Source organism: Podarcis pityusensis, assembly GCF_964106645.2.
Source record: "Podarcis pityusensis genome assembly, chromosome: 5".
NCBI classification, from domain to species: Eukaryota; Metazoa; Chordata; class Lepidosauria; order Squamata; family Lacertidae; genus Podarcis; species Podarcis pityusensis.
Genome location: NC_138032.1, coordinates 39,332,083 through 39,354,191, shown reverse-complemented (window position 1 = coordinate 39,354,191; position 22,109 = coordinate 39,332,083). Strand labels below are relative to the sequence as shown.

Below are 22,109 nucleotides of genomic sequence, written 5' to 3'. Positions count from 1 at the left end.
GAGTTCCATCACCTCTTCTTTGTAGAAAAATAGCACTGTCTTTCATCTGAATGACTAAAAATCAGCTGGGAGCGGAAGAGATTTCAAGAAGAAAAATGGCCTAGAGAAGTTTTAAGGGCCTCCCCCAGATGCTCTGCAGCCCACCCACTGCAGCTGCATTTCATGTTACTTGCCACAAGAGCAATTATGGGAAATCATATATCATCTTATCATCACATTTAGAGCTGTACTATATTTTAAAACAAGCATCCACTTGCAAAAAGATTTCTGCTGGGAGCAGGGTGGTAAACTCCTGCAAAAAGTAGAACAAGACTCCGAGGAGCTGTTTTCCCTACAAGTGTTATTAAAATAAGACAAGTTTTGGAAACAAGCAGACAGTGACATTTGCTAAGAAGTGCTCTGCTAGGAAGGATGCTCACTGCGTACTAAAAATGGTCCCTCAGGCTCTCTCCCCTGTCACTGGCAGTCCTTTCTATTCTCTTGACAAGCAGTGGCTAGCAGCTAGCTTCAGTTTAAGAGTCTACCCTGCTTCCCACAGATTGACTTGGATGAGGGAGAACCGAGTTTGAATGCTTGTTAAGCCATGAAGCTCATTGGATGATTTTGAGCAAGTCCCTGTAGGTCCATTTAGTCACTCTTCTATATGTACCTTAAATGCATGGAGGGAAGGGGAGGACTGCTGCACATGATGCCCTTGCTCCTGATGTCGTCCCACCTCTATACATTATTCTGAAAGAGGGATCTATGTAGCTGTAACTGTGTGCATGTAGGCATTCTACATGACCTGGAACCCTGTGCAGTTTGAACCCTGCTCAATCAAATTGCATGGTGCACTTACTCATGCATAGGAGGTGTGCACCCCATTAAGACCTTCCAACTAATACATGGGAGCAATTCATTAAGACATTCCAGCTCCCCCAAACAAATTTCATGTACACACACAAACAACGTCTGAATGGATTTTATCACTCAGGGTAAAATGCTGGGCTGGGGCTGATGTGAACTGTAAGCCAAAACATCTGGAGAGCACCAGGTTGGCAAATGCTGATGTAAGGGCTTCCTGTATTGCTATGTTAGCCTAGTGTCTTCCAAAACCCCATATTAGTTTGAGAATCACAAGGAATTATGGGACTGCTTAAGACAGGGAGGGCTGGAGTAAATCAAGGTGGAAGCCCCTTTCTAAAACTCAGCTCTGTGTGGTCTATTTATAGGAAGTGACACTGATGGGTCTTGCCTCAATGTACGCCGAGAGGGTCATGTAGATTTTCTCTCTGTATGGGGTGACACGATTCAGCAGCAAAGAGTTGTGCATGGAGCTATCCCATGCCGCTTCAAACTGGTAAAACGTCCTGCAAAGAGACAGCAAGATGGTTGGTTAAAAATAAACACTACCATCAACCACCAAACTGTGACAATTGCATCAGCAGCAGTACGCAAACATGCACACACAGAGAGACATATTTGTGCTGAATGGATGCAGCCATCCTGGAGTGCTGTGGCTCAAAAACACCCCCTCATTATGAACAGCAATAGTGAAGGCATCTGTGGGAATCCTCAAGGGAAACTTCTGTGCTGTGAATTCATGGTTGTTGTTTTTAATATTGCATATGAGCAGAGGTGATTTGGGGTATGTTTTAAGGTTAAAATTTAAGCCATGAGATGATGGGGTGCCAGAAAGACAAAGAAAGAGGGACACAGTAATAGATAGAAAGTTGCATGCAGGTGGCATTCTCTCATCTACAACTGGCAATAAACAAGTTTCAAGTTGTCTGTGAATATTATGGCTTAGCAGAAAAGTCACCACATGTTTCTGCTTACATTGCCATGGTAAAGCCAAAGCTCTGTTCCATACTTATCTTGGGGTGTAATTTAAGCATGCCCTCTGAGAGTGAACGTGGGCAAGAGGAAAGGAAGCAAGAGTCAGGGGGAAAGATGAGGAAAGCAATACGAAAACAGAGAGCTTCTCTTGATCCCTGAAACAATTGGGTATTTTCAGATTTTGTCTAAAGCACTCCAGGGCCATATCTCTTCAGTCAAACATAGCACACAGACAATCTATTTTCCTTCCACAGGAAGGAGGTACTAATTTTCAGCAAGCATGTTCAGAAAAGAGTGAGGATGCTCAGTGCTGCAGTCAGTTCCATCTCTCCAGAAGCATTTGGCATTGCAGACCTTAAAAGTTTGATATGTTCATAAAAGTGCTTTCAGTGAATTCTCTTTGAAGTTCATTTCCCACATACAGCTACAGTCACCAAAGCTCCAGAAGAAAACTGACTATTCCACCAATCTCTGATTTATAGGGAGTATTGTGACTCTGAATGATAGGGAGATTTAATTATCTCCAGACCTATCTTACCCTAGCCTTTTCCTGTTTGGTTACTGATATGTGAGAACTACTGTGCTTCTTGCTTTGTGAAATTAGGTACATAAGGTACCTGAGTTTAGCCCTTTTTGGGGGAGGGGGAAGTGTGGTCTTTTAGCTGGCCCTATTAAAAAAACACCCAGATTGTCTTTTGAGAACAATAACTGAGATAGTCTATCAGTACTGTGATATACTATCCCACTGAGGAAGCCAGGGTTTCCAGAATGATCACCACATACGAAATAGAGGTTCAGTTCTTTGCATAATGGAAGCACCAAAGCAGATGTAAGCTCTGATGACATGCAGCAGCAACGGGGCTTCTCATGCCTGAGGGCTGAATGTGGCCCTCCCAAGCCTCTCCCTCAGATTCTCAGGATTCTCCCCGGGCCACACACCCTCTTCTAGTATCTTTGCCTTGCTGGAATGTTTATTTGAATGATGACAATTCCTTGTTTGCCTGGATGGAGGATGGAGAGATGGTTGTGCAGTGTTTGTGCATAGAACCCCCTGGCTTTTGTAGCCCATTGTAAAAGTCACAACCATGGATCCGCCCACATCTGCCTTTGGCCCTGCCTGCCACTACTGGAATGCAGCCCCAAGAAGGCTGCTCATGAGCTAAAACAGATCTCATGCTGAAAATGGTTCTCCATCCTGGATATACAGACACCCAAACGTCACTCTCATCCCCTTTCAGTAGCCTTTCCCATTATGATGGCATTCCTTTGGTAAAACCTATTTGGCTCAGCATTTTTGTGCCACTAAACAACAGAAAAGGGTGACCAAAATATTGGGACTTTAATATGTGTCTGAGCATCCTCATGATTCAAAAACATTTCCACATGGACATTCCACTTTCACAGCTCACCAACACTCATATCAACATAGTCAGAAGTCTCTTTAAAAAAGAAGCCAGGTCTCCTCTTGGGAAGATTGTGCATTATAGTAGGTCCACCTCTCAGAAATAGTTGTTGACTCTTGTTAAAGAGGATCTGACTATTAGTTGATGATGCACAGTTTCTATCCCATTCTAAACATTGCATCTTGACAATGAGAGTCGCAGCATCTTGCCAAAACCAAAACTGAAAGAGCTGAGACCAAGATCACGGAGACACAAGCCACGGGAGAACAGGTAACTCCAATAGGAAGGAAGGAAAGAAGATTAGGAAAGGAAGAGGAAAAGGGAAGAGGAAACAAGGGAGAGGAGAAAGAGAAAAGAGAAGGAGGGAATAGATCAAGCAAGTGTGTGAGAGTAAAGTGAGGTAGAAATACCTAGTGTCATTTCCCAGTGAAATGCTATAAGTGGAAGGCAACCCAAGACAAACACATGTACACATACACACATACACAAAGAAATCAAAATGTCAGAAAGCATTGTTTATATGGTGCCCTGTGGAAAGCTACCCAGAGAGGCAGCTACATGGGGTGGATGGTGATTTGAACAGAGTGCAGCCATAGATTGTTGTGAATTTGGTAAAGGTGGGCAACAAATGAAAAGCAAAAAGACTATTGTCCCTTCACTCTGGGAGCTTCTAGACCAGCTGTTTGTTAAGCATTGATCCTGACACGTTTGCACAGAGGCTTTACAACATTGCCTGTTTATTGAGCATTAATCTTGATATGTTTGCATGGAGGTTATACAATATTGCTAGCTAGTGGTTGTTACCCTGCACTTTCCAGGGCAATTTTCTTATCAGACCTTTTCTGGTGAGAAAAGTGACAGGATATTAGCACTAGAAACTGCAGGATAATAACCTCATCTTGTATAAGTGAACAGTCAGTCTGGAAGTGCCCTCTCTTGGTAGAAGAACATGGTCACAGAATGAAATTCAGAACATAGTTTTGCATATTCAACACTCTCCTTTCACTTTTTAGTTGAATTTCTAATATCTGTGTCCATCCAGCTAGGCTCCCTTCCCCTGCATTAGGGGATCAAGGATCAAGACTCTGTTTTCAGTGGAGCGTGATTCTTATCAAGATTTTGATTCACAGTGTGAAAAATGGACTAAAATGACTTGAGCAAGGCAAAAGCAGAAAGGGGTTCTGGGTGAAATTCGCACAAACAATAGTTTTCAGCCCTCTTCCAAAGAAAACATGCCAAATACAAATTAATCACTGAAAACACATTGCTAAGCAAATATTGTATGTGGTGTGGGTGGGAAGGTGAGGTTGTGGGTTCCTTTTAAAAGAAGAAGAAGAACACAGAATTTTGCACTGTCAAGAACTTAATGGGAATGCCACTAGTATGACTTTCAAATCTAGAAGTTAATATGAAGGAAGGCTATTCTGGGGGGGGGGGGCTAAGTGCATGGAATTCTGATTATGTCACTTCATTCATTGTATGTGATATTTGTACTGAGAACCTTGGGTGTTCATCCATTGCCCTAGACTCATTCACTCAACAATAAACTTTAACCCTACTCCATAGGTTATGGGCTTGTCTACACTGATACACTAGAAAAGAAGAAATGTGTATGTGTGTGCTCTTTAATTATTGGATCCTTTGACAACACCAGAAATATATATTACTAATACAATCACTTTCCTAAGCATCTGGTATTCAATTTGGAGAATTTAGAAATATATTATCAAGCAGAAGTTGCATATAAGCATTTTTTTCAACAGGCAATTTAGCTCACACATAATACATTGCTAGTCAGATGGTAGGGATGAGAATAAAGCTTTAAATTCTGTAATCTAGTCTAGAATTTACACTCAAGTATCCAAGGTAGTGAGTTAGGAAAATGTATTATCAAAAGTTTCTTCAATTGGTCATTTGCAGGTCACATTTTAGAGAAGTTATTGAATCAAAGCCAGTCTGAATTATATAGAGCTGTTATGGAGGATCTGGAAAGCTATGAGTATGAACTTGCACATCAACCTCTTGAACAGCCTTACTGTAGTGCTACACAAAAACGCCTCCGTGTTGAGCCAGCATAAGAATGGTAATAGAAGAGGGAGCATTCCCACTGTTTAACCCATGCTGCCAGCTACTGCATTAAGCAAGGGTGGTTCACTGCACAGGAGGGTTCCTCTAGCAATAGAGTAAGTTGCTTCATAAGGCAATACAGGACTAGGACAATGTGGGGCATCCTTGCTGGTCCCTGGCAATCCATCCTCCTCAACTGGATTTGGGCCTGAAAGACCAAGGAAATTTGAGGGTACACGGAGAGCAAGTCGTAAGCAAGCACAGTTTGTGACACTGCACAACATTGTCACTGATCACGGAGGCATGCTTATGAAGACATCAGGCATCACTTCCTATTTCCCAGCATTGTGAAACTGAAGCCAACATGAGATAACCTTCTGTTCTTAAACCAGCAAGGTTTAGGAATCACTGAATTAAAACATACTATACACTGAACTGTGATGAGCAATGGTGCTGCTAAATTGAAAAAGATCAACTTTTCTGGTCCAGATTACAGCATGCCCTGATAAACAAAGAGAAGAAGCAAGCAAGGTGTGCCATGCAAAGGTGCTATAGCAAGATATGGAATTCAAGATATAGCAATAATTACTGGTAAATACTAATTGTTGGAGGAAAATCAGCTGGTGTCTCAATTTACATAGAAGTGCTAAAAGTCAATCTGACCTGGGAAAAGTTCCTTCCCAACACCAAATACACACAACAACTGTCAAGTTCATCCCAAGGAGAACATTACCCAAGCTCACACACAAACCAATAATGGAACACCGTTCCACCATGCTACCTGGAACAAGCAATAGAACACAGTGGACGAAACAAACAGAACTGCTGAAGAAGGAAATGAGTTCCGGAATGTTGTTACTAAGGCTAGGGTTGGGGAGCAATTTCCCATTTAAAGCTGAATTTATCAAATTCACACTTTCTCAAACAGTATGAGAACCAATATATAGCCATCCTTTGAAATGCACATGCATCTCAATTTTGAGATGCCGTTCTCCAACTAGCTAATGCTTACAACAGTTCATTTACCTGCGGGTATAGGGTAGTATACAAATTTATTTATTTAATCAATGGTGATGATGATATGCATAAAATGAATATATTCATGAAATTTATACATAAATGCATTATATTAGGAGAAATGTTGGGACCCAAATTTAGGAATGGAAAAAATGAGAAGCTCAGAGAACTGAAGCTGACGGATCCTTTCATCTCTATCCAAGATGGAAAGGCAGAATCTGAAGATTGAATCTATTTATTATTTAACACTTATTGATATGTGTTGTTATTTAACAATAGATAGACCCCTGCCTTAAGCATGGGCTGCCTAACTGCACATGTCTAATTTGGTTCTTAGGTATCTGCCAAACACTGACGGTCTCTGGAAGTACACTTATTCCCTGGAGTTAAAGGCCAAGCTAGTGATAACAATGAATGACTGGATGGCATATCATTATTTATTGGACTGCTATACCTCTATAATGACTACCTGCACAAAATGGTGCCTGGCACCAATCAGAGAGCTCATTAAATAGGCCACATGCAAGCAATAAACCACATATTATTGCTTTGCAGCACCATTGTACAGTATACAAGGGTAGTACAGTGGCACCTTGGTTTAAGAACAGCTTAGTTTATTAACAACTTGGATTAAGAGCACTGCAAACCAGGAAGTAGGTGTTTTGGTTTGTGAACTTTGCATTGGAAGCAGAACATGTTCCGCTTCCTGTTTGGTGTAAATTGAGTCCCCCACTGCTATGGGAAAGCACGCCTTGGTTTAAGAACACTTTGGTTTAAGAACGGACTTCTGGAACAGACTGAATAGTTACTCCAGAGGAATCAGAGGACACTTAGCATAGTCCAGTTTATTCCATTTACTCCATGAAATTTATTTCTTAGCCTATCTTTGTATCATCACCGGCAGACTGAATAGTTACTCCAGAGGAATCAGAGGACACTTAGCATAGTCCAGTTTATTCCATTTATTCCATGAAATTTATTTCTTAGCCTATCTACACTTCCCTGAAATGACAACTTTTGTACCAAACTTTCAGAAATAGAAGCTCAATAAGCATGTGCCACAACGTAACCACAATCCCTAGAGACACCTCAGATCAATCAAATATCTACAAATGACTTGCAATCAAGGTAAGCAAGAAAGGCCTCATTTTATTCCTATTCTGCCCATGCTGGACTATTGACTTCTGCAAATCCAAGGCAGCCAAGAACTAAGTCCTGGGCTCTCAATGGAATTCATTCAGAAAAACCAGTAAACTAAAACAAACCTTGATATCCACAATCCCATTTTCTCAGCATTCTCTTCCTTGGCTCTAAATACAAAGGGAAATCCCAAACACACCTTAGGGGAAGGAGGAAGTTTTCCAAAGTTAAGTACAGTTTTCAGATTGTATGTAAAGATTGTCCACCTTGGATAATATTCTAAACGTCAACCATTCCCGCTGGCTTGGTTTGCATGCAGTGCTAGGCCAAACCATGGCTCAGTGTGAATGCACAAGTGTGCAAGCTTCTGGAGAGGAGGTTGCAGCCACCTTGCTCTTCTTCCAGTCCTGCTGCACCTGTGAGTTAAGGTTTAGTTTAGTGTGTCATCTGAACCCAGGCTCCTGGTTTGTCTCCTCCAGAACTGCAAACCAAGAACAAACCTTGGTTACAGCTCATGGAGTGTTTCAAACCACGAGCTAAGGTTTAGACAGCATGCTAAGTTAAACAATTGCTTGGCTCAACAGCAGTGCAGCAGCAGGATTGGAAGAGGAGCACATTTGTGCTAAACCACTGTTTGGCTTAGCATTACGTGCAAACCAATCACTGTAAAACTTGCAGACCATTTAATGCTTGAGTTTCTTGGGCTGCGTTTTGCCAAACAGTTTTAACAGAAGCTGTTATCACAAGGCTCCTTCCCACGAAGCCTGTTAAACTAGGTTCTTCCCTCATCTCTCACACAGCAATGGCTCTCCTGCGCACCCCCCAGCCCAGCTTTTCATGCAGCCTGCATCAGCACACAGCTATCCAAACTGCCTTCGTGCCAGAGCTGGGAGCAAGGGAAGGGGCTTCAGCATGGACAAAGGGTGGGGCAGCATAGTTTTGGCAGATGTCAGAAAAAATTACAACCGCAGCAAAACAGAAAGTAAAACCAGCCAAAAAAAGAACATAGATTTACAATAATTTTTTTTTAAAAGAGAGCTGTTTTTTTTAAAAAAAAATAAATAAAGGAAGAAAGAAAGAAGAAAAGGAAACCAAACAAGGGGGTGGGGAGAGAGACCCAAGGAACAAAATGGAACAAAAAGCCCAATGATACAGAAGAGAAGGAGAAAGAAGCTGGTGTATTTGAGTGGGTGGAGGGAAGTTCCAACTGTAGCATTGGTGACCACAATGCTGACTTGGGTAGGGGCACCAGGGAGGAGGTCAAATAAATAAATAAATGGGGAGGGGAACAAATAATACCTAGGCATATCCGAATCAAGAAACTGCCTGCAAAAACACAAACAATCACATGGTTAGTGTGGGTTCAAATGGGTGGTAACAGCAGCAGCAGCAGCAGCAGCAGCAGTTCCATAGTGCAGCTTCTCAAAAGCCCAAGCCCTATAAACAGCACCTCTCTCTGCCCACTGGCAAGCCACAAAAAGCTGCAGTAGAAAATAGCAAAGCATCCAATATCACAACCATATGAGTGAGTGGAGTGAGTGAGTGTCCGACACTGACACCAAATATTGGGGCCTGAACTGGGGAGAGCTGAGCAAATCCTGGTATAGTCATGAAGTCCAGTGGGTGCATCACTTTTTGCATGCCTACCCAATTTCACAGTGGTCTTGTGAGCAAAGCCCAAGTATGCCACCTTGAATACAAATGTAGTAAGGAACAGGACTACCCTCTTGGTATTGAGATTTGAATCATGTGGTGCCAGCCTCATTTACTGCACTAGGATTTACCTTGAGTTCTTGGAACATAACTGCATCAACCATCACCCAATAAAGTTATTAAGGCCCGAATGAGTCCCCGAGGCCGTTCTGTCCATGTTAATTCATGCTTAACCACTACACATTGGGGGACGGGGGTTAATGCCATAGCGACAAGGAGTTTCCAAGTTCTTCACTGCATTTATAAGAATTAAGGCAATGGAACCGTCTCTAGTGTCATAGAGGTTTCAGTGGCCAGGGGATAGAGGGAATGAGACCAAAATATATTGTTATTTGGTCTTTGGGAAGGCAGCTAGGTAACACACAATAGCAAAGCAGTGAGCAGAAGCAAAAGGTTCACATGATGGGTTAGGTAGGTTCCCACCCTTCTCGCTTCAGCAACATCAAGACCCAAAGCAAGCCCCCAGAGCCCATGCAGAACTGAAGGGTGGGGACTCTGGAAGATGGTGAATTGTCCATTGTCTTCCCCAGTTGCTCTAGATTGTCCTCCTCCTCCTGCAAAATCTGGCCATCCTGCTAGCAAACTCTGAGGCATCAGCCAACAATTCAGTTATCATCCATGCAGGCAGCTGAGAATAATGCTCTTATGCCAGGCACAGATCCAGAGAGGAAGAACCAAAACACAAATGCTCTGTATATGTGATTCCTAGCCCTCCCCAAGCAACCTGACAGGTGGCTCATGACCCAGGATAAACCTTTTTATTGTTCTTGATACTTTTGAGTTTTAATTGCTTTCTTCAAAAAAATGAATTTTAATGAATTATGCTGCTTTGCCAGAGAAATGTTATAAATGAAACAACCCAAACATGTCCTAAAGCATATGAATGCTTTGTTAGTTGACTTGAAAAATCATGTTCAAGTGACTGCTGAGAGCCTGAGTAAGAAAGAAGCAGAAAAATCCATTCCCAGAATATGCAGTACAGTGGGGTGGGCAACATGTGACCTTCCAGTGTTACTGGACTACAATTCCCATCAGCCCCCGCCAGCATGGCCAGTGACCAGGGCAGATGGGAGTTGTAATCCAGCAACACTGGAAGGGCCCATCCCCACAGTAGAGATATCCAATCCAATATGCAGAATTACCTAAATGGACTGCACATCCAGGATGACTCGGTTCTTTTACTGATCAATATCCACCATACACCTACAGAAAATCTTTAATGTCAGCTTTATTCAGTGATCCTAGAACTTTTGCAGGTGGCTGGCATGCCGACAAGCTGGGCACTTGCAAACCAGGTTTGCTGTGCTTATCCCTAATAGCCAAATGTACTCACAAGATTGTCACAGGGGGAGCAGCAACTGTTGAGCAAAACTAGGGATGATCACTTTGAAAACTCATGACAGCAGTTACTTTTGCTGTGAGGTTCTTCCTATTTTGCTTGTGCATGCAGTGTCTGTTGCTAAAGAAACTGCCATTTGGAAATACTTTTCCATAACTGCAACTCCTCCCTCTTAATCCATGGAGCAGGTCTTTAGCAGCTGCTCTTTCAGAGAGACACTGCTGTATGCTGGTTAGCCCTCTTTTCACTGATTTTTCTGGGTTGGGTTCACTTAATCAGCCCCATCACTGGAACCCCTGCACAATGACTTCTGCTTGTGCAACAGGCTTCCCCCCCCTCCTCCTCCCACATACAGTACCCCAAAATTGGCTCAAGGGGGTCAGCAAAAATTCCAGAACAGCACATGGGGGTGGGGGGGCTTGTTCTGTCTGGCAAGCTGCAATGTTTGTGCAGACAGAATGTTCATCATAGCACAACATGGAATTCCACTCCTTGGTTTTTTAACATTTCACTTTATTTGTCATTTATATATTGCTTGCTTATTTGGAAGAGAAACTCCATTAGAGCTGAATACTAAAAAGAGTCTTTGCTCTTTTGTTAACCTTAGGAAGTTCACATGCCAGTCTTCCTTGCAGTGTTGAAAAAATGGGTGAGAGGTTATAAGCTATGGGCTAGCCTTGCCTCCATGACTGACGTGAGCCACAGCTAAGCCTGATGAAATTCTTCCCCACCATCCAAACATTCAGACAGCACAGGAAAAGGGCAGAGCTAGCCTGTGTGGCCCCACAACCCCTTTCACCCATTGTTTCAGCACTGGAGAGCAGGCTGTGTGAACCTCCCTACTGCCACCCAGCTATGCATAACCTTTGTCCTAGGGTAACTCACCTCAGACAATCTGTCTTCTCTTCCAGCATTTCTTCGGCAGCTTCTGTTTTTCACACATCACATACTAACACCTTGCCTCGTCCGCAACCCCATTTTAATCGTTCACAGCTCAACCATACAAGCTCGTGATGAGTGGTTTCTTTTGCCAGAGGGTCAGGATAAATGATGTTATGTTAAATGTCTGAATGGAGATGAGTATTGAGGGACCAGCCTGGGATGCTTCAGTAAAAATGGAGTAGCCACACAACTACAGGAGACATGGAAAGGGATATTCCCTACCCGCCACCCAAAAAAGTGAAAGAAACTGAGATTGGAAGCCATGTTGCCTCTTGCCTGTTGTTCTCCTGACATAGTAGCATGAGTACCCCATCCATGGGACCAAACTCAGTCCTTCATCTTATGAATTATAACTGTTACAATGCATTACCATCTTGGCTGTCTTAGTGCAGACCCAGGTCATTGAACCTGAGCTTTCACAGCTGTCTCCCACAATGAACCACCATTGACAGGATGGGCAGCAACAGCAGCAAATATGTTCTATGCTTATGATAATATTTTATTTTCTTGCTAATTATGCTGCTTTATTTAATGTGCATTTTATACTTGACCTCCTTTGTAATGTTTTGTTTTGAAATATTTATAGAATCATAGAATCATAAAGCTGGAAGAGACCACAAGGGCCATCGAGTCCAACCCCCTGCCAAGCAGGAAACACCATCAGAGCACTCCTGACATATGGTTGTCAAGCCTCTGCTTAAAGACCTCCAAAGAAGGAGACTCCACCACACTCCTTGGCAGCAAATTCCACTGTCGAACAGCTCTTACTGTCAGGAAGTTCTTCCTAATGTTTAGGAAGATAATTTAAGATAATTACATTATATTCCTTTGAATCTATACTTTAAATTTGACTTTCTTCAGTAATGTTTTATTCTGGATTCTTTTATTTGATGTTTCAATGTGTTGTAAACCGCTTTGAGATATTTTTGTTTAAATATAAAATGATATAGAAATGAAATGGATAATAATAATAATAATAATAATAATAATGGGTAAAGGTAAATGACCCTTGGTTAAGTCCAGTCAAAGGCAACTATGGGGTGTGGCGCTCATCTCGCTTCAGGCCAAGGGAGCTGGTGTTTATTCACACACAGCTTTCCAGGTTATGTGGCCAGCATGACTAAACTGCTTCTGGCATAACAGGACACCGTGACAAGTGCCAGAGAACACAGAAACGCTGTTTACCTTCCCGCCGCAGCGGTACCTATTTATCTATTTGCACTGGTATGCTTTCAAATTGGTAGGACAGAGCAACAAGAGAAGCTGGGACAGAGCAACAGGAGCTCACCACATCACGTGGATTCGAACCACCGACCTTCCGATCGGCAAGCCCAAGAGGCTCAGTGGTTTAGACCACAGTGCCACCTGTGTCCCAGCATATTCTGAATTTGCCCTGGTGATAATGTGCTTGGTGCAGGCACTGCTATTCCAGCTCTAAGGAGCCAAAACATCTCCAAGCAGCTAGTGCCAACTTTCAACAGTCCTGTTCTATCTCTTCCCCAGAAAACCAGCTCTTGCTGCATGAACAAGGAGCAGTGATAGGCAATAACGTGATTGTTGCTAATGTATAAGGAGCAGCATACCACAGGAAAATCCAAAAATTCTGTATGTATGGGGTAAGACCATTGATTATTGGTAGAGCACAATATTTGTACACAGAAAGTCCTGGATTCTATGTGTGGCAGTTTAAAATATTGGTTAGCATGTGGTAGGAGAGATCTCTGCCTCAAACCCTGAAGAGAAGCTGTCAGTCATAGTAGACAATTATGGGCTAAATGGACAAATAGTCTAAGCCTAGTACAAAGTAGCTTCTGATATGGTTCTAATTCACTGGACATTCAGTGATAAGGTGATGGATCTTCATGGCCAAGGCCAAACTGGAAAAATCAGTCCAGTTTGGCTGGAATCTTTGTTACCAGCCTGGTAAAACTCTTCTCAATCAGAGGGATGCTTGGGGAAAATATTTTGGACCACTGTTGCTTTCTCTTTCTGCTACTTGGACACTGTAGTCTCGTTACTTAGCTAGCCTCAGCATGGCTTTAGCTCACTGGCTGTCCATACTGCAGTAAAGGGGTGGGGCTTTCAGAGAAATGCCCCCCCTCAATATATATTTAGGTACATACACTCCCTGAAAATCTACAGGGAGGTCATGTTTGCCTCAGAGCATGCTTTGTGGCCAGACTCACCGATCATCCTGGGAGGGGCGAATGTATCCTGATGACAGGATGTTCAGAGACAAGATGTTGGGGTCAATGAGGGATTCATCTCCTTCTGGGGTGTTCCGAATCCGACCTAAAAGCAGAAAACACCACATACAGTTTGTTCCCGAGGGAACTCAAAAGCAGGTATATTTTTCAGCCTATCAATGAGGCGATCCTGTCAAGCTGTAGCTATTAAGAAAATCATATTGGTGGGACATTTTTGTTTCTCTTACTATACAGATTCATGCTGCCTTGGAACAAATAAGAGGCAGCAAGCCTACCACACCACTATAATTTGGACACTTCTCAAAATCTGCCTGCATAAGCAACATAAATTCCCTGATATAGTAGCCTCACAGCCCCTGAGGTTCTAGGGGCAGAATAGCTCCTCACAATATATAAATACCATTTTGAATGGTTTTCACTGCACCACATACCAGAATAAGACACAGATCTCCAGAGTACAGACTGTCTACAAGTCAGTAAGAATGCTCAGGGGCCTACTTAGAGTCTCGGAGCACTGCTTTTGATGCTCAGCACATAGCATTTGTGTCTATAAACCTCTCTGGAGTCAATGGGAGTAAGGGGCTGCTCAGTTCAGGCAACCATTTGGCCACAACAGGGGTGGAGAACCATTTTCAGACTTAGTATTGCATTCCCTCATGGGGAACCTTCCAGGAGCCACATTGCATTGGTGGGTGGGGCTAGAGGCAAAAATTAGCAGAGCAATGGATGTGACTCTTACTCCTGTACTAGTGAGTCAACTAGGGCACTGCCCCACTAACCTCCATCTGGCCTCATCTAACCCCCACCTGCCTGCCTTCTTACTTACAATCAGCTCAAGGAGTGGCACCAGCTATCAGCTTTCTACTCTTTAAGACTCAGGGCTGTCCTTGTAGAATTCGGCAGGGAGGAGAACAGAGACAAAACTAAAGTGAGTTGGTTCTGCCTGCCATTGCCTCTGTCTCTACTTCCTGTTGACCTTCCTGCCTTCTGCCCTACCAGTTCCAATGGAAGCGAACCACCATTGCCCTGTTCATTCCAGCCACACAAAAGCCACGAGGTTTTCAGCCCTGCACACACAACATCTACACATCTTCACCCTCCATCTAGGCAAACCATCAGCATTATCACATCCAAGCCCATCACAAAGCCGGACCCATGAGACGACATGGCCCAGGGTGCATTCTGAGAAGCCCGGGAGGTCATTTTGCACTCCTGGGCCTGAGACTCCACCCCCTTGGCTAGGAGATACAAGAAAGGGTAGACACAAGCTTTACTTACCCACAACCAGCTCCCGCACTTCTTTCCAGCGAATGTGGCTTCCTGTCTCATGCACCAGGGTGACGGTGATCCTCCTCTGGATACCCTGTCATCCACCATGCCCAAAGAGAAAGGAGGCAGCGGTTATGAGAACTTCAGCTAAGCAATGAGCAGCACTGGGTGGGTTTTGCCCTTTGCAAAAGGATATGTGCATGAACAGGGGCAAAAATATTGGCCAAGAGAGGGAGAAGGACATGGCTCCTACAACAGGTCGCCTCTTATAAACTGGCCCTTAAATGAGGCAATCTACAGTGCTAGCCACATAGTCTATTTGACAAGTGCTTTGCCAAGATAGGCAAATAAATACAGTTTGTCTTGAGGATAACCTCATTTAAAAGGGTCATTTGGGCACTGCTTTATTATGTGTATGAGCAAGATATACAACAGACTTCCTACAGCATATCAAAACTTTTGGCTGCTTTCAATTTTGATTCTGTGTTACTCCTCTTTCATTGCACTGTGCTGCATCATAGTTACTAAGGGGGAGGGTATATTTTGTTGCATATGTGCTGTTGTTTAACCTATAAGAAGAAAAGCAATAAAAAATACTTTTTTAAAAAAAGGAGGAGGCATTTTAAAGGAGGTAATCTGCAGTGCAGAGCACAGTTGAACCTCTCCCATTTCCTTTCCTGACAAAAGATTCTATGTACTGCTCAGCATGAAAAACAAATTTATGGCAAACCAGTAGAGTGAGAGCGTAAGGTGCAGCAGTGAGCAAGTGCTAACTCGGTCTCGTGGCTCCTACAAATGGAATGAAGAAGTTAACCGAGCTAGGAGCAAGGCCAGATAACAGTCTAATATCAGGACACAAAGTTCTAAACCCAACAAGCTTGATTGTCAAGATGAGACACACACCTTATTAGCAAGAATTAGTTTTGCAAAAATGTGTAGCCTACAGGTGCACACTCCATTGGGGTTGGTGCACCTGTTCTCACCAGGGGAGGCATCACATGGCTCTGGGAGATAACGCCAGAACCTCCTGCTCCTCTGAATCCTGTTTAGCCACCCCAGGCCATGGCTCTGAGCTCTCTCCAGTCTCTGACAGCAGTTGAGATTCCTGTTTGGCAGGAGAGAGCTTTTTTCCTAACTGTCTTAGCATCCCCACCCCATTCCTTCTCATGCACCTCTTCATGTGTGTCCAGAGTCTGCCATTCCAAGTCTGTGCCCAAAGATGCTTAGTTAAACATGGCAGGAGGCTTGTGTTTTTATCGGTGTTTCACTACCCACCTTCAGTAATTTTTGGATGTAGAACTGAACCTAACAAAAATATCATTACAGAAAAGAGCCAATGAGTTTGGGTATTGGGGAAGAAAATACCTGGTGTAGAAGGAATGTTCCATGGCAGGGCATTCCTCCACGATGATCCACAACAGCAGGGATGTAGCTATAAAAGAAAGCTACAGTGAGACAGGATGTGGAATGTCAGCCCACAGCATCAAGTCCCCCAAACAGTGTAAGTGAAACACACTCTTAAAGATCCTTGCCTGTGTTGCCCATGCTACCATGCCTGTATTTTTGAACAAGTTCACTGAACATTGTATTTGCACCAAATGCATTCAGCCTGTGTTATGGGATGCCCTGAGCCTGCATCCCATCAAAGGCCCCACATTGCAGACAGGGACAATTGCTACAGAACACACCACAGTGGTCTCCACAACTTCAGGGTCAATGCTAGGTTTATTTGCATCAGTCTATCCTTTGCCTTGTGGGAGAAGGGCAAAAGCAGATAAGAAACAGGGAAACACAGAGAGAGAGCCTTTCAGACTGCTTCACAGTCACTCAGCAGGAGGGCATGCAGGATTAAGGCAGCAAACTGCTCTTGATCCTGCACAGACCACACCCAGAAAAAAGGGTATGATCATACTGTGTGGCATGTAGGGATGGTGGAGAATTTTGATGCAGTATGCATTTAAAGCTGAATCTATCAATTTTGCAATTTCTGAAACAATATGTGAACCAAAGCACAGCTAACCTTCAAAACCTGCATTTATCCAAATTTTGCAAAGTAGTTCTCCCAAGCAATGTTTACAAAAATGTATACATTAAGGGAAGGGGGCAGGGAAATGAAAATATTAGGAAAAAAATAACACGCAGAAATGTATTATACTGTATTAAGGGAAACAGACTGTTTCTTAGGAGAAATTTGCACTAAGATGTCAATGAATTTACATGAGGGCTTTTTTTGGTGGGGAGGAATTGCAAATTGTTGCAGAATGCAGAGAACTGAATTAAAGTTTGGAAAAATGAGAAACTGAGAGGACGAAATTAAGATTATTCTATCCATAGTGGCATAAGGATATTCAGTTCAATTATTTGTGATATAAGCGTAACCGATACTCTTTTCTCATTAGGCAACTATTCACCCACAGCTTGACTTTTACATATAGGTTTTGTATCCCAAATTCTCGGTACAATGCTTTGCAAATATGTAGCTTGTTTCTAACTTGCATGTGCACGACTCAGCAAAATAAAGAAGAAGAGAACTAAATGAGCACGTTCCTAAGAAGTCTCCTAAGTCATTCCTAAGACAAGTTTCAGGTAGGATGATCAAATTATGTCTCCTAGAAAAGAAAGCTATCCCCATCCCACTGATCCATTGACAAATATAGACACTTACTCGCCATTGGCCTCAAGCTCACAGATCTCAAAGAAAACCATCAGATCATACTTGCACTGGCAGGGGCCAATGCTGGGCCTTGTCATGGCACTCAGTTTGGTTGCAGGCACTGCAAAGGGAAAAAATTGGAATTAGAGGCTAAAGATAAGGGCAAACAAGCCCTGTCTTCTCAGATTGTAGACTGGCTTCACAACTTGGGCTTGTCCACATTGGAGTTTATAGTGTGTATGCAGCTGTTCGCATTCCCATTTGATTTATGTAGTCCACATGATGTTACCCTTAAAGAACACCAATCTCAATGCTTCCCCCCTGCAAATTCAGGTTTACCTGAAATGGGGATGATCCAATAAATTTGGGGGGGGGGGGGCGGGAATCAGCCTCCAAACAATTGCACTTGGGATTTCAGAATATTTGTTTCAGGGTTTGGGTGTAGGTGGATCAATCATCATTTTCTGCTACTCCCCTTTTCACACCCGCTATTTTTTTAATGCTTTCATTTATTTTCATGCCCAACTATTTCTGAAGTACTCCTGAATGCAGGAGCATAGCCTTATCTATATTTTTTCTTTGGAACTCTCAAATTTGCACAAAATCACAAGCAAACCACATAATTTTTTCATAGCATTTAATTGGCATAATAGAACCAACAAGCACCAAGGCACCAAGGCAAAAGCCAGCTCCAGATGGCTGGAATGCAAAACAGTGCAGATGTACTGTTGGAGAAAAGGTGGAGCCTATTCTCTGTACTGAGCACCGGATGTTAGCTCAGAGTGTCATATGACCTGTGCTGGAAGTACAGGGGAGGAGTGCGTGACTCTTCTGATGGAGACTGAAGGGTGCAGTCACATTTCTATGTACTGTTGAATGACAGGAATAAAACATGTAGAAAGGACTCCTGTCTGTCTCTTCTTCCCCTCCCTGGGAAGGAATGCAGGGAGGGAGGAAGGAGGAGGGTGTGTCCTGCTCACGTTTGAGGAGGATCGCCGGTTTGTTTACCTAGCCTGCCGGAGGTCGCAGACGGACGGTAAACACACAGTATCTCGCTCAATTGCCTCGGGGGAGGCCAGGTACCTCTGCCTGTGAGCTGATGAAGATACTGACAAGTAGAAGGTGGGGGCAAACACAAAAGGGAACTCCTATTGGTATGAACTGAGAAGGCAGAGGTCTAATTCAAATGGGGGGGAGTGGATTAACAGCTAAATAATGCTCAAATATGGACAAGGCCCACAGCACAGCAAGGGCAGGACAGCCAGTTACACCAACACTTACTATCTAAAATTTAGAAAGAGTCAATGGTAAGATCCATTAAGGTTTGAAGAAGGCTTTTGGACCCAGATATACAAAGAGGAAGATGGATGGGGCTCTGTAAGCAAATGCATAAGCACACACAAAACACATCTTCTCCTGCATTGAGATCAACAGACCCACATATATGAAAACAAAGTCTTAGTTTGTTTTCATCAGCAATGCAGTCTCTCTGAATGACAAACAAGAAGGACTGGGCTTAAAGATTTTCATGAAAGACACAAGACACACAAAGAAAGGGGGATGGCTAATGCTCACGGCATTGTTAAGTGGTGTAAAAGAAGAACCATGTAGGTAAATAAGCATATTATTAAGAGCTAGAGGCATTTTTTCTGGAGTGGATGTTTGGAAAATATTGTGGTCGACTAGCATACATATAGACAGCAATTCTGCAATTCTGCATGCCTGAACTTTGAGACACCCTGAGGAGACCTATTGTACCATGTCCTAGGACTCCAGAAATCAATTCCATTAGGAACTTTTCAAGTGGAACTTTTCATTTCCCTCTACTTGTGTTCCTCACTGGTGAAATTGCAAATGTCTCAAGTTAGGTTTTCTGTCTTTGCTCCCCCCCCCCCCAATGCTATTCTGTAAGGTGCTGTGTACAGTTATGGATTTATATGCATTTATATCCCTATCCTTAAGCATTTTCAAATCTATTGGGAGTGGCCAAACACTGAAGACAGGTATGGGGAACATGGAGTACAGCAGCATCAGGACAGCCACAATTCCCATCAGCCCTAGCCAACATCATGGGAGTTGTAGTCAAGCAACATCTGGAGGGCCACAGGTTTCCTTACCCCTTATTTAAGAGAAGAATGAATGGCCCAACACCATCACTGAATCCCGTGAGCTGCACTAACAGCCCATAAATAAAGATTAGCACACAAGACACACACACACAGAGCCCAGAAGAAAGAGGTAACAGGAAATCACATAGAACACTGCACACAGCAGAATGGAATATCCCGTTGACTCAGGGATCAAAGTCATCCTGCGAGGGACTCACATATGTTGTGGATTCATTCAAGACACTATACAAACTAAACTTGGGAACAGAAAGCAATGCAATTACACTGCTTTATGGTGTCCCCTTTTTTCCTGTCCTTCTGAGTAGTGCATTGGTGCCTTTCTCAGGAGCCCTCCAAGTCAAGATCCCTGAGTCTGGGCCTTCCAAAGCTTTGTCCAGGGACCAACCAGGCTTCTGAGCCTTTTTCACAACACAGTTCCCAAGTAAGAGGGATGGTGTGGTGCTGGGATCCTCCCCCTCTCTGATGAGGAAAGAGGAGGCTGTGCTGGCAGCATACAACATGTGTCCAGAGAATGTTTCCAGGAGCTGGCCAGCAAGCACGTTGGGTATCAGACCCTTAATCATCAGGAGGGATCTCTCTTGTTCTTCACAGGGGAAACAGAGAGGCAAACAGAGAGCACAATACAATATGAAACAATTATGCACAGAAACACGATGCAGCCTAAACAAAATACATAAGCAGCTCATCCAGTGCTTGCAAACCCCTATAGCCTTAAAATATAGTGTGCCATTCAGAACCACAATGTGGAAGAATGAGGAAGCCAGCCAAGCATTTATCACGTTAGACAGATACTCAGCAGTGGGGGTGAGACATACTGGTGACAGTAATGCTGTACGTGGCTATCACCGTGTTATCAACAAACCATCTATAGGGATAAAAGAAAGGAATGGAGCAGGCCTAGACAGCGTGCACACCATACATTTAAAGCACATGGCTTCCTCCAAACAATCATGGGAACTGTAGTTTACCCCTCATAGAGCTACAATTTCCAGCACTGTTAACAAATTAAGGTCTTATTAATTTTTTTGGGGGGGGAGGGGAGTGACTTTGTGCTTTAAGTGTACTCTAAATGTATGGTGTGTGCACAGCTCAAGTTTAGCCTCACTGCTAGAGAGAGCTGTGGAAAAGGCAAAAACTTAGAAACTTGCTGAAGATGTATATTCCATTGCTGGAACAAAGCAGCATACAGCTTCTGAGCAAAAAAGAGGACCCCCCCCAACTTAAAATGGAGGGTATTCAATATGCCACAGCTATGGGGCATGCTCAGGTCACTTCGCTGGCTCTGCTGAGAGACCTGCTCCATCACATTCTTTCATCCTTGGCAGCAGCCATTCCATGAGACTGCAGCTGCTTCTCCTATCCTTTCGGTTCCTACATTTCTATTTACAATCATGCTAAATGAAAAGCAATTTCTCTCCTACCTGGTTTGGATAATGGCATGACCCGAGGGAAATGGCGCCGGGATGGTCTTAGGGGGCTGTAGAGAAAGAAACACTAATTTTAAAAAGGGAACACAGGGAGAAGAAATTAGAATATATCAACGTAGGCCCAACGTAGGAATTTGTGCTTGGTCAAATAACAGGACCTGAACATGAGCTGGTAGGGTACTAAGCAGTTGCTCCAACTCTTTACCTACCCAAGAATCAGAAGTTGCAACCAAGACTTCAGCACTGATTCGTCTAGTCCAGTTGAGTGTCAGACTTGTACTCTTTGACCAGACCAAGACTTTTTGAGCTCTAACGATGTAAATGTAACAGCAGCATCTGCCCTTATATACCTGAGCATGCTTTAGTTGTTCTAACATACAACAAACTGCAAGGCAGTTCTGAAAATGCACCATCTATCCTTGCCACTGAACACATGAACCTGATCAAAATAAGGCCAATGAAGAGAGCCCCATTGTTCTTACTGCTGCAGCCACATACTTTGCGTATTGCAAAATGGACATAATCTGGGCTAAAGTAGGGCAAACCCCAAAGCCAGTGAGAGATTAATCCTATGGCAATGGCAGTTGTGGAGGTGACACTTACCTGAGGACATCCTTGCAGAGAGGTGGGAAAGGATGCTGCTGATAGTGTCCAAATACCTCAAAGACAATTGGCTGGCTCTTGATATACTCAATGAAAGATTTGGTGACCTCCACTGCAATCTGAGAGAAAGGAAAGAAAAGAAGAAGAAAAGCCATTTGAAACAGAATATCTACAAGGTCACATTCACTTAAGCAAAATTTATTTCAGCAAAGTTTATGGTTAACATTAGTTACATGGCAAATGAAAGGCACTCAGTACTAGTACTACTACTGCTACTACTAATATTCTTAGTAAAATTATAAACTAAAAGTGGTACTTGGGCACAGATATTTATTACTTCATTTCACAGATTTATACACGGACTACATGGCCATTGGTTGAA

General features: G+C 43.2%; 1 protein-coding gene across 22 annotated transcripts in view; it reads right to left on the bottom strand.

Moving 5' to 3' along the window:
• The window catches only part of KIF1A (kinesin family member 1A), a 116,619-nt gene that overhangs the window by 12,186 nt on the left and 82,324 nt on the right, over positions 1-22,109 (bottom strand). For 7 of the 22 annotated variants that reach the window (XM_081006642.1, XM_081006648.1, XM_081006636.1 and 4 more), the window contains 8 exons: positions 21,728-21,846; positions 21,119-21,174; positions 17,581-17,689; positions 16,281-16,347; positions 14,925-15,009; positions 13,626-13,731; positions 8,745-8,771; positions 1,235-1,349 (listed from right to left, as the gene is read on the bottom strand). In XM_081006642.1, the coding sequence (XP_080862768.1) occupies positions 1,235-1,349; positions 8,745-8,771; positions 13,626-13,731; positions 14,925-15,009; positions 16,281-16,347; positions 17,581-17,689; positions 21,119-21,174; positions 21,728-21,846 (684 nt within the window). Of the gene's footprint in view, positions 1-1,234; positions 1,350-3,631; positions 3,656-8,744; positions 8,772-13,625; positions 13,732-14,924; positions 15,010-16,280; positions 16,348-17,580; positions 17,690-21,118; positions 21,175-21,727; positions 21,847-22,109 lie in introns of all 22 variants that reach the window. The other 15 variants (XM_081006649.1, XM_081006635.1, XM_081006638.1 and 12 more) reach the window with 3 other exon arrangements.